The sequence below is a fragment of the Pelobates fuscus genome, chromosome 6, assembly GCF_036172605.1.
Source record: "Pelobates fuscus isolate aPelFus1 chromosome 6, aPelFus1.pri, whole genome shotgun sequence".
In the NCBI taxonomy this organism is placed as follows: Eukaryota; Metazoa; Chordata; class Amphibia; order Anura; family Pelobatidae; genus Pelobates; species Pelobates fuscus.
In genome coordinates, this window is record NC_086322.1 from 29,033,138 (window position 1) to 29,047,297 (window position 14,160).

Genomic DNA, 14,160 nt, shown 5'->3' on the forward strand with positions numbered 1-14,160 from the left:
CTCAGGTTCATGAGAGCCCACCACACTCACCAGTGCCACAAAAGTGCCCACACCAATCTCAGGGATCCTCGCCCCAGTCCCTCGATGTCAGGAAACTCAACACACTGATCCCACATGGCCTTAATGCTGACTTTGAGCTGTGCCATTTTTATGATGTGATTCTCTTTTTCTAACCCCTCCCCCCCCCCCACACATTTTTTATTCTTCTTTTTTATCTTTTGGGAGAATTTTCCTTTTTTTATTTTTTTCACCTATTAGAATAGGTTTAGGAGTTTTCTTTTTTCACTTTTACTCAGTAGTATATGTTTAGGAATTAAGACTTGTTTTTTAATAAATCCATATAAAATTTAATAAGGGCATTTAATGATAATGGTTAGGTTTATTTATATTTACACCGGTATCACAGTTTGCAGTTTCCTTAAGATGTATTAACTATAGGTATTCTAACGTAGGTTTTAGAACACTAGTAAATTATGTAATGAAACGAATAAATGATTTAGGGGATCAAAACAGAAGTTGACATGTAGCATAACTATGCATATTTAAAGAAATATGAACTTATAAATAAATATGAATTTATAAGAGCATAGTCACTAATAGTCTATTCGTTCCGTCAGAACTCATCCTCCTTAATAGTGATATCTTTTAGATCTAATCTTATATATTATACAAACCATATTATAACGTTGACTTAAATATTGGGGAACAAGCAAGGACCAATTCGTAGTCTGGTTCATTTATTTATTTATTTTTTAGATTAAATTGTTTCTAACTATTTCTTAGAGAAAATATGGAATTGTATAAATCACCAAAAGGGCGTATGTACCATGTTCTGTGTTTTTATTTTGTTCTTTTTCCTTTTCTTATTGAGATTGTAACCTATAATTGTATTCAATTAATTGTTCGTTTAAAAATGCAATAACATTTACTGAGATATAAATAACACTAACCAATTAAGAGATACAAGGTTGCAGATCAATATCTGATGTGTTAACTTTACAAATGTAACTTGAAATACAATGAGGTAAATTTAAATTGGATCCGCTTATAAGGAACATCATTTTTACTAATAATGAAAATGAATTCTCCGTTTAAAACTGGAATAAACAACATTTAACGATATATAAGAACTACAAATTATGGTTTACGGGATACAATGGTATAGAACAAAATAGAAAATACATCGGCAACGATAAGACAATTGATACTGCTTTTTTGTTTTATTTTCTCTTTTCTATATGCGGATATTGCCTCCTGCTAATTGAGCATATGTGGACACTAAATATAAGATCTGACATAAAGAAGAAATGACAAGCCCGAAGTCAGCTGAATAGGAATTGATATGCACACACACGGCTTATCGCACGGAGCAACTAATATAGCCGCAAAGAGGAAAATGGACTTAACTATTTTGGCTCCCTTGAGATACCTGATATGAAAAAGAGACATGGACCGCACACGTCGTACCTGTGGGTGGTACTGAGGTGTGACGATTATTGTGCACAAATTGTTTGCCCAACGTTTTTAGCTATTTAAACATGTACAGGGAACCTTAGGACACTTATCGATTATACCCGGTTTGAAGAAGCCACGTTTGCTCTGGCGAAACGCGTCCCAGCTTTGTTTTAAAGCTCATTGAAGCTATTTTATTTATTTGTTATGTACTATATTGTATTATTAAATCAATTTGTTTTTACGGATCCTGGTTCCCAGCATCGTTATATTCATCAGGGAGTGCAGTCCCTAATCTGCACAACGCTGCTAAAGTGAGTCAGTATATCCTGACTCCTGACTTGGGACAAGTGTATTATATGTTCAGAAATATTTCAAGCAATACTGCGCAATTGGGTGTACTTTTACTATTTTTCAGACCTCCAGTTTTACATCAAAAATAGGGGTGGGTCGCCTGTACGGACCCAGAAGCTATCCACACCAGAGCTGGGTTCATAGCTCTTTGTTTGTGAGTGTGCTAATTACACAAATATAAATTATAATATGCTATACAATTTTACACTATGTATGATTATTTTTCCCAGGTCATGAACTGTTTATTTGATAGTGAATTGTTGCTCCAAAAAAACCCAAAAGGTGAATAATTTTTCGTTATATAAGCGCTACATTCTTGATTTGTTGTTACTTTACATGTGGATTGAGAGGAATTATTTGAATGTTTAGCAGCTGAAAAAATTGATCAATCAGATATTGCCTTTTAACAACCTTATAAAAAGCGCTGGTTCCACTATACCTCGATGTCAGGAGTCTTACCTTGTGGAGGAGTCTGACGTGCACAGTTAAGGCACCCTTTGCAGTTAATCACAAACCGAGGAGACTCAAGGTAGAAATCTCCAAGATAGTGAGTCAGTGCACTGGGGCTAAACACGAACAGTGCTTCCGGATATGTAGTACAGGCAAGGATAATCCAAAAGAGAAGTGAGGAATTTAATCATAGGTCAGGACAGGCGGCAATCAGGCAAAAACAAGAGGCGGGCAGAGGTTCAAACCAGGAGTCAGACGAAGAGGAACAAAACAATCTGACAATCAGGCTGAAGCAAGGCAGGGTATAAATGGGTGGATGATAGTCACTAAATCAGGAAACCAAGAACAGGTTTGCAGAGGTCCAGGAGTAAAGATTCAGACATAACAGAACACAAAGAGAACCAGAAAATAAAAAACATTTGTGGTGAAAAGGTAAGGATCCATGTTCAATCCCAGCCAGACGCAAGAACACAAGTCCAAGTGTGGCATACCAGCAGGCATGATGAGGATCATGGAGGATCATGACACTTGATTTGCTGGTCTCTGTTCGCGAGGTCCTGGTGTGAAACCCAGAAAAGGGAAGAGTCTCCTTTTGGAGCACTCATTATTACTTCCCTTGCGGTTTTACACCTAGGTTGCAAGTGAGAACGTTCTGATTAATTGGTGTGAACGTTCTAATGGGGCACTGGGGAGGTCCTCGTTCAGGTATCAAATGAGTCAGGAAACAATCCACAAACTCCCCCCAGGGAAGTGCTCATTAATTGTTTCCCTTGCAACTTGCAGTTTGATAATTATGTTGTGAAGGTGTGAAGTTTCTAAACTAACATTCTAAATGAGGTATTGGGGTGGTCCATGTTCGGGAGGCGAATGAATCACCTTTGGAGAGCAGGCACAATTTAAAATGGAGTTACACACACAATAGGTCATAAAGGCAATTCACGGACGAACCACGCTATTGAAAAGCACCATAATTTTGTATCCTAAATAGTGCAATGCCACATAAGGATACGAAATTATGGGAGCTAAGTTTTGTTAGCGGTAATTTCGTATACTGTAAAATTCATAATTTAGAAGTTTCTGAAATTTGGATGAAGTTCAATTTGTCTGAATCCAAATACACGTCTAATTCTAATAATAACCAGGGGGTCAATATGTCTTCTCCAGCCCACATCCATAAGCAGCATGTTGGTGCTCTAATATCACTAATAATCAAGGAGGGACCTAATGTTTCCCTTAGCCACAAAACATAGGTGGTGAGTGGGGCTATAAAGTATAGCGGGAGGGGTTGACATGCAACTAGCATTCCCCAAATAAAAGTAACCTAATTACACTTTCATCCTAATATTAGTGAAGAGACCTAATAAATCTAATTCCTGTAAAAAAACTTTCCATTGGACATCTTCTTAAAACATATTTTTTCAGTCACAAAATAGGCTGAAATAAAATCTGTAAAGTTCCTTAACAACTATTGTAATAAGAAATTACCCGATTCTCAAAAAGAAAAGATAGAAAACTCTAAAACTGCAATATACCTACAATCCTTACTTAACTTCAATTCCTGCTTGAGATTTCATAGAGTAGCATAGCCCTTATAAAGCCTTTTTCCACTATGAAACATATATGTGTGTATAGTGCTTCAGAACAATACTTTTGCAGAAAAAAGTGAAATAAACTGGTATGAAGAGCTTCCTCAACACTCAAATTAAAATCATATATCCCAAAACACATATACCAGGAAATCACAATAGTGAAATTGTGTGAAAAGGGAATATGATAGAATATACTTAGTATTCCACAGAAATATGTCTAATTACATCTGAACTATGTTTGATACATAAACATAAAATTAAAAAATACAACATGTAAAACATATATAATGTAGGAATGAGATAAGGTTCCACTCAACAGCCGCACTGGGAACTGTACAAAAAGTTCAAGGTTGCCACTTATTGCTACATGACCCTCTTCCCAATAAGTGGATGCAGAATTAAAAAAAAAAAGTTGTTCTAAAAAATAATTTATATAAACAAAGTAAAAAATATATTTTTTAAATATCTAAAAATGAATGTCAGTGGAATAAATGTATACAAAGTTTAATTGCATTCAACTTACCACCAAACAGTAACCTAAGGAAAAATAATACAATCAAAGAAACAGCGGTGAACTGATAAAAAGCAGACGCGTTTCGACTCTAAATACTTCTTAAAATGCTGGTTGACTTTATCTGAACCCGATATATATATATATATATCCACAATATCCACAATAACCACAATAAACACGGCGTGTTCCATTTCCAGTGTTGCCTCGCCAGTCGCAATCTTTTTCATTGCTCCTGAATGACATCCCTTATATCGGCATAATATGAAGTATCTGCCTGGAATTCTGCGTCATTGCAATCCTTTATGTGATGCTGCATTCGGCAGTGCTCAAGAGGAGTTCATTCAAAGTCTATTAAAAGAGCCAATACATATATGTGAACCTCAACATTACAGATAATCCCCTAAATAATGTTGTGTCCAATCTCAATGAAATGCTTCCATGTTGGAAAAGGAAAAAACATGTTATTGCCAATTTCTAAAAATATAGAATAAGTCAGTGATAGATAAAATATATAAAATAGATTATCTCCTAAAAAGGCAGAATAACATTATAACCAATAAATCAGAAGTCAAAAAACAATACAATCAATTACAAAAATATATATAAACATAATATACAAAACATAAATTAAACAAATATGTATAAAATAAACTTAAAAAACAATATTAGCAGGCAATGGTGGGAAGTAAAATAAAATGTATATTACAAAATTATACAGGGAGATAAAATAAAAAATAATATTAATGAAAATATATATTTAAAAAAATAAACAAATTCAAAATCTAACTTAAGACCATTGGGATAAAAATAATGTATCTAAAAAGTCCATCTACTTTCGATCTTTGCCAATTCTATTAAATTGTTTTCCCACTATGTCAGCTCAGTGTGGATAAAGCAGTTCACAGTTTTTTTTAAATGTTTTGCGGTTTGTTTGTTTTTTTTCTTTGTAAAACAGGTTTTTTTTTATTTTATTAAATATTATTAATTAATATTTAATTATAATTAACCCCTTAAGGATGGCAGGTGTGCTATGCCGTCCTTGGGCACCCGTCTCTAAATGCCAGGGGGCAGCATAGCATGTCCCCGCCATCCTATGTACTTACCCGGTTGCCGGCGATCCCACGACGGCGATCGCGGTGTTGGGACTCACCTTGGAGCTCAGAGAGTCCCTCTCCGTCAGTTTCAGCCTCCTTGAGCCATGTGATTTTGAGGACCTTGCGAGGACCTCACAATCACATGGATGGCATAGCCGTCCAAAGCAGTGCCAGCAGAGGGAATTCCTGTAATGACAGGTACTCCCCCTGCTGCCTGTAAAAAAACAAAAAATGGTTTAAAACTGTTTAAAATTGAATTATATATACTCAGATCATATATATATTTATTATACACCCTGTTCCAAATTATTATGCAAATTCTATTTAAGTGTCACAAAGATTAAATATTTTGTTTTTCAGTTTAACACATGGATGGCATTGTGTCTCAGGGCTCTTTTGATCACTGAAAACAATCTCGGACACCTGTGATAATTAGATTGCCAGGTGATCCCAATTTAAGGAAAAACTACTAAAGGAGGGTGTTCCACATTATTAAGCAGAGCACGATTTTCATGCAATATGGGGAAGAAAAAGGATCTCTCTGCTGCTGAAAAGAGTGAAATAGTTCAATGCCTTGGACGAGGTATGAAAACATTAGATATTTCACGAAAACTTAAGCGTGATCATCGCACTATTAAGAGATTTGTGGCTGATTCAGAGCACAGATGGGTTTGTGCAGATAAAGGTACATTGAGGAAGATATCTGCCAGATCCATGCATCGGATCAAGAGAGCAGCTGCTAAAATACCATTACATAGCAGCAAACAGATATTTGAAGCTGCTGGTGCCTCTGGAGTCCCACGGACATCAAGGTGTAGAGTCCTCCAGAGTCTGGCAACTGTGCATAAACCTTCCATTCGCCCACCACTAACCAATGCTCAAAAGCAGAAACAGCTGCATTGGGCAGAAACATACATGAAGACTTATTTTTAAACAGTCCTGTTCACTGATGAGTGCCATGTAACCCTGGATGGTCCATATGGATTAAGTAGTGGATGGTTGGTGGACGGCCACCTTGTTCCAGCAAGGCTGCGACGTCAGCAAGGTGGAGGTGGAGTCATGTTTTTGGCCAGAATCATGGGAAGAGAGCTGGTCGGCCCCTTTAGGGTCCCCGAAGGTGTAATGATGACCTCTGCAAAGTATGTGGAGTTTCTGACTGACCACTTTCTTCCCTGGTACAGAAGGAAGAACTATGTTTTCCGTAATAAAATCATCTTCATGCATGACAATGCACCATCGCATGCTTCAAAGAATACCTCTGCATCAATGGCTGCTATGGGGATGAAAGGAGAGAAAGTCATTGTGTGGCCTCCATCCTCCCCTGACCTCAATCGTATTGAGAACCTTTGGAGCATCCTCAAGCAAAAGATCTATGAGGGTGGGAGGCAGTTTACATCCAAACAGCAGCTCTGGGAGGCTATTCTGACATCTTGCAAACAAATTCAAGCAGAAACTGTCCAAAAACTCACACATTCAATGGATGCAAGACTTGTGAAGCTGCTATCAAATAAGGGGTCCTATGTTAAAATGTAACGTGACCTGTTAAAATGTTTAAAAAGTTAAAATGTTGTTATAAGTTTGATTGAAATAGCATTTGATTTAGTAAATATGCTGCAAACACAACACATGACAATTTTCAGTTCTTTACAACCTATAAAGTGTTTTGAAACGTACTGTGCATAATAATTTGGAACAGTGCATTGTAAGTTTTTTATGTTTTAAAAAAATACTGTTATCATTAGGAGGTTTGTTCAATAAAATTGGAATTATACTGTTAATAGTTGATAACATGAGAATTATGCTGACTGATATTTACATCAATTATTTAGGTTAATGAGAAAAATATAATTTGCATAATAATTTGGAACAGGGTGTATATATGATCTAAGTTTTTTTATATATATATATATATATTCAATCAATGTCATTGTACGTGTACTTTGATATTAATATATATATATCATTACCGTATATACTCGAGTATAAGCCGAGTTTTTTAGCACATTTTTTGTGCTAAAAAACCCCAACTCGGCTTATACTCGAGTCAATAGTCTGTATTATGGCAATTTACATTGCCATAATACAGACTGGGGGAGAGGGGGGCTGTCAGAGCTGTAACTTACCTTTCCTGCAGCTCCTGTCAGCTTCCTCCTCCTCCGCGCCGTCCGTTCAGCACCTCGGTCAGCTCCCAGTGTAAGTCTCGCGAGAGCCGCGGCTCTCGCGAGACTTACAGTGTGAGCTGACAGAGGGAGCTGCACGGACGGCGCGGAGGAGGAGGAAGCTGACAGGAGCTGCAGGAAAGGTAAGTTACAGCTCTGCCAGCCCCCCTCTCCCGTCCACTGAACTACCAATGCTGGACCACCAGGGAGTGAGAGCCCCCCTCCCTGGCCAGCTAGCAAGCAGGGAGGGGGGCCGGAAAAAAAAAATTAGTAATAATAAAAAAATAATAATAATTAAATAATACAAAAATAATAATTAAATTAAATAAATATAAATAATAATAAATAATAATTAAAAAAATTAAAATAATAAAAAAATAAAAAATAAATTGCCCACCCCCCACCAAGGCTCTGCCAGCCCCCCTCTCCCCCCCACTGAACTACCAATGCTGGACCACCAGGGAGTGAGAGCCCCCCTCCCTGGCCAGCTAGCAAGCAGGGAGGGGGGCCGAAAAAAAATTAGTAATAATAAAAAAAATAATAATAATTAAATAATACAAAAATAATAATTAAATTAAATAAATATAAATAATAATAAATAATAATTAAAAAAAATTAAAATAATAAAAAAATAAAAAATAAATTGCCCACCCCCCACCAAGGCTCTGCAACACACACACACATACACACACTGCACTCATACACACGCTGCACTCATACACACACTGCATTCATACACTCACGCTGCATTCATACACTCACGCTGCATTCATACACACACGCTGCACTCATACACACACGCTGCACTCATACACACACTGCATTCATACACTCACACTGCATTCATACACTCACACTGCATTCATACACACGCTGCACTCATACACACGCTGCACTCATACACACGCTGCATTCATACACACACACACTGCATTCATTATACACACACTGTAAATACATATTCAATTAATATATTTTTTTTAGGATCTAATTTTATTTAGAAATTTACCAGTAGCTGCTGCATTTCTCACCCTAGTCTTATACTCGAGTCAATAAGTTTTCCCAGTTTTTTTGGGTAAAATTAGGGGCCTCTGCTTATATTCGGGTCGGCTTATACTCGAGTATATACGGTATATATTATTACAATACTCTTAGTGTATGTGTATTTATGTGCATGTATATATATATATATATATATATATATATATATATATATACATGCACATAAATACACATACACTAAGTGTATTGTAATAATATATAATGATATATATATATTAATATCAAAGTACACGTACAATGACATTGATTGAATATATATATATATATATATATATAAATATATATATATATTTTTTAATTTTTTTTTTCTTGTGTACATATAGATATCCCCACGGTGATTTGCCATTTAGGCTCATCTATTGAGCATCACTCACTTTCCAATTTTCCCCAGCAGGGGTTAACAGAACCACACTCCGTTTTTGAATCTGATCACGTCACTGATGACATCACAGAACCTCGATTTCAGTTTTTCACTCCCCAATCATGATACACTGCTGTATATTTAAATGTTTTTTGCACGCTAGATAAATGTCTTGATAAAAGTCCGTTTGGACTGAAACGTCGACTTGATCCGCATATTTTGTATATATTTGCTGAATAAAAGAACTTATTTGAAATTTATACAAGTCCTTTGAGTGCACTCTTTCGGGAATATATATATATATATATTTATATATTTATATACAATATAAAATAAATATATATGTAAATACGTAAAAACTAAAATAAAAATAATAATAATAATAATAAAAATTATATATATATATATATATATATATATATATATATGTAATTTCGTTCTAACTGTATTTTAAAATGAATATATATATATATATATATATATATATATATATATATTTATATAATAATTCTACATACCGGTATATATTTATGTAATAATTTTACATAATTAGGTCATTTTATTAATTATAATTTGTGGGAACTGCCTGACAACCCATGATGGCCTGCCATTTGCAATAGTAGACAACCCAAGGTATTGCAAATGGGGTATGTCCAGTATTTTTTAGTAGCCACTTAGTCACAAACACTGGCAAAATTGGCGTTCAAATTATTTTTTTGCATTTTTTATGCACAAACAAATATTACATTTTTGAGACTGAAAAATGATGAAAGAAGAGGTCTAATATAAGTATATTTTCTAGAGGAATCAGTTTGATTGGGCTCCACCTCTCTATAACTATGGTGAGAGGAGTAAGTAGGATATTTTTATTTGGAGGGTGGATAGAGACTTGCATAGCCACCCAAGGTCTGGGACACAGCTGGTGTAAGCTGACAGGGCACTGTTCTTTTCCACACTGAAGTGCAGTCACTTACGCTACAGACTGGATAGGTGGGAAGGCTATGCTCTTCTCATCATTGCCCTCTCACTTTTTCCTTTCATTTTTTTGTCTCCTCCCCTTTTATCAAATTAAAATGATTCCTGTTGGTGCTTCTGCAGCTCCCAATTTTTTAAAATATGGCTTCCTCTGTGGTGGTTTCTCCCTGCATGGTTGAGTCTCACGGTGTGGCTACACCTGCTCTGCCCACAGAAGCAGTAGGTATAAACAAATAGAGCACATCTTTCTCTAAAACAGAAGGACAGTCAGTGTCACTTAGGAAAAAGTGAGTGGGCAGCTGACCAGCCACTTACCTCTTCCACCGGAGAAGAACAAAGCTTTCCCACATATTCACCTTCATTTTGTAACTTTACTTGAAATAATCTGACAGAAATATTCACAAACTTCTGAACTGTAGTGTTGCTGAATAAACATGAATTTTAGCAATGGGAGAATCTCAGTAAATGCCTTGTAGCAGTCATGGTGCATGTGTGTCCTTTTAAAACTTTTCCCATAATGAGTAGATTTGAAGACATTATGAGCTCGACCTTATGGCTCTTTTATATTTGCCAATTCCTATAACTGAATGGATACACCTATTGTAAATTGATAGGTGGAAACAAGTCTAGGTTCGCCAACTTCCAATCTTCTGGGACTACTCTTGTTAACAATGATTGGTTAAATAAATCTGTTAATGGTTTTGCTAGTACACCACTAAGCTCTTTTAATAGCTTTGGGTGTATTCCATCAGGTCCCATTGACTTATTTGTCTTTACTTTTGACAGTTGAAATAGAACCTCTTCCTCGGTAAACTCACGTGTAATAAATGACTCATTTATCCTTTTTCTTAACTGAGGTCCCTTTCCTTCATTTTCAGCTGTAAATACCGGACAAAAATATTCATTGAGGCAGTCAGCTAGACCTTTATCCTCTTCTACATACCTTCCTTCTTTTGTTTTTAATCTAACTCATCCTTGTTTTACTTTCCTTTTCTCATTTATGTATCCTAAAATGTTTTGTCCCCTTTTTTTACTGACTGTGCTATTTTCTCTTCTGCGTGTGATATGGACACTCTCATAACTTGCTTAGCTTCTTTCTGCCTAATCTTATAGCTCAATCTGTCTTTCTCACTGTGTTTTTTTTTTTTTTTAATTACTAAATGCTAACTTTTAGTTTTTTACTGTTTTGGCCACATCTGCAGATTTTTTACTGACAAGCCTAATGCAATTTTCTGTTTAGCAGTGCAACTTTTAAATAATCCCATTTCTCTTGGACTCCATTTAAATTGCTCCAGTCTGATAATGACTCCTTTACACATATTCTAATTTTAGAAAAGTCTGTTTTCCTTGAGCCTATTGGTATTGTTAATACATCTTACTAACTTTTGTCTATTTCTATATAACATGGGGCTACCCTATCAGAGCATAATTACATTGCTGCCTAGAAAAATGTGTAGAGTGATACACTATACTTTATTCTCATCCTTCTTGTCTTCTCTTACATTATGAACTTTTAAGTAAAGTGTTTAACTTTCTTTTTTTTATAATTCTTTATTTTTGCAGTGCATAGGTCAGTTAACAGGCTTGCAATGACATTTTTAAATTAAAAGAGACCATGAGGTTGGAAGCAAGATTGTTGGATATTGTCCAAAAATACTGCACTTAAAAATAAAAATAAAAATAACAGTAAAAATATTGATGCAAAATCTATACCATACCTAGGGGTGATAATGAAAGAGGTTATGTTAAAGCAATTACATTTCCTAGGCACTGATATTGATTACGTATTAGTCTGAGACATAAAATATAATAGAGTAACAACTAAACATCTCACACTGAGCACACTATTTTAGGCGAAAGTGTTAATGTTAGGCTAACATTGCTGATGATGTCACAAGTTATATCACTGAAAGAATGAGAAACAACAGTAAAGTAACAATATCGTAATCTATGTCTTCGGTGCATTGAGTGATTTCTTTCAGGTGTGTCTGCGGTGTGAGTTTCCATTAGTAGTCGAGGCCCAGATACTCGTCATTTGGTGTTAGACAGTACAGTGTTATAGAGGTTTTCTCCTATAATCTGTGCGACCCAGTAGGGTGTAATGCTCCTAAGCCTTCTGTACTTCGGAGCACAGAGGAAACGTGAGTGTTCCTATTTCAGAGAGTGTCCTAAGAGGGGTGTCGACTGAGAGAGTAACTTCAGTTCTTGTGGGGTGTTGGTCGGTTTGGAACCAGGGTGTTCTCAGTATGGGCTTGGGTGAACTAGTACCCCTAAACATGGGGGCTGTTGGAGGGGGGGGAGGGGGAAGTAGGTTATGTTGAGGTTAGGCGAGTGTTTAACTTTCTTTATGTCAAAAACCAACTGACAAAATATTCTCATGATAATACAAAATAATATTAAACAGTATTTCATTTGTATTATGCATTATATGTCCACATGATGTCATTTACCTGATGTCTATAGTTATAGTGTTTTATATTATTACCAATGAAATGTCTTTTGAGATATTTGTGCATCTCACGCAAAGCATAAGACATGGCTAAGACTGCAAAATACACCCGAGGAGAAACTCCCTTATGCAGATGATCCTGAGCATTTATTGAAGGTTCATTTCCAGTACAATTTCTAAGAGTGGTTCCATAGACCGTTTCATAAAATCTGTTCTTCGAGGCATTTGGTGACAAACAACCCACTTCTACTATCCATATATTTTCAAGAAGTTTGTCATTTGGCCATTTTGAGGGGTGTATACATTTAAAAAAACTTCCTGAATCAGGTAGCGGCAGAGGATAGAGTTCTATGTACAAGCTTCCTTCAAAAATGTTTATAGAATAATCTGTTAGAAAATCATTAGACGTCCAGGAAGGAGGAAAAACAAATGTCTTGTCTTTGAATACGTCATGTCCAATTAGTAAAGTCTTGAGAACTATGTAATTAGCTGAGCCATAAACAATGATAACATTTGCAGATGATTTTTGGATAGCGTTTATTTTTCTTCTTGTGTTTTCTAGATCATGACTTAATGCAGAATAACTAATTTTCAAAGTAAATGCCACACAAATACCATAATAAGCCATATACTTCTTCAAAGCCAGTTCTTCTGTCTCTCCAGTATCATCATATGATGCCACTATTCCAACCCAAGTCCAGCCAAAGTGCTTCAGAAGCTGGCAAATAATTTTATAATAGACGTTGTAATTTTGAAGCATTCTGAAAAAGTTTGGATACAGATGTCTATCATTTAGAACATAGTCTGTTGTCCCGTAACTGATCTAGGAGCACAAGAAAATGTGAGGATTTTTTTTACAAAGTATTTCCATCAAACTAACAATGTCATAAATGTCATAAATTTAAATTAAAATCTATGATTAAACTGCAGTTCTAGTTTCAACTATTGTAGTTTTTAAAACTATCAATGAATAAAATAAAAGGTGCTCTGTGTTTTAAAAACAAAAGTGCATATATGAGACACACAAGGGGTAAAACTGTAATATTGCAGCACAATATACTAAAATACTGTAGTTCAATATACAGCTTTACTACAATAAAGTGACGAAGTTTGTGCAAAATACATCAAAGTGCACTAAAAGTGCAAACACCACTCAATGTGATTTAGTGCATGTAAGTCCAAAACATAATAGCAACTTACACTAAAAGATCGATGTAGTGAAGTTGCAACTCCAAATGGGGGGACATAAAAGGGAGAAAAAATGCATATTGGGTAATATTGTAAGGCAAAACAAATAAACTTCACGAGGAATTGAAATAAAACTCACAAACAAAGAGCAGAGAAGTCTGCTCTAACTGTAATAGCCCAAAATAGGATTTCACTCGAGCCAATGTAGATACGTAAAACACTGTCTTTATTAGCAAGTGATTAAAAATAAGCAGCTAGCAGTCAGCTAGGCATAGAATATCACTGGGTCCCTCTGTGTAAAACCGGGTCCGTGATATAGTGCGACCGCCGGCTTCTGTATGCTCCATCAGGCTCACACTTCGGGGCTGGCTGTACAATCGATCGGGATACTTCCGGGAGACAGGGTTAGCATAATGACGTCTCCACCTAGACCAGCTTTATCATATCTGGCCACCCTTAGTCCTTGCCATCTTTAAAAGGCTGCCCAAAAGGGTGTGAAATCACAAAGTTCTA

General features: G+C 35.8%; 1 protein-coding gene across 1 annotated transcript in view; it reads right to left on the reverse strand.

The window, feature by feature from the left end:
- Positions 1 to 14,160, reverse strand: part of LOC134615216 (vomeronasal type-2 receptor 26-like) — a 122,751-nt gene that overhangs the window by 48,553 nt on the left and 60,038 nt on the right. The window contains exon 5 of the mRNA XM_063459711.1: positions 12,496 to 13,282. Coding sequence (XP_063315781.1) covers positions 12,496 to 13,282 — 787 coding nt within the window. The remainder of the gene's footprint in view (positions 1 to 12,495; positions 13,283 to 14,160) is intronic.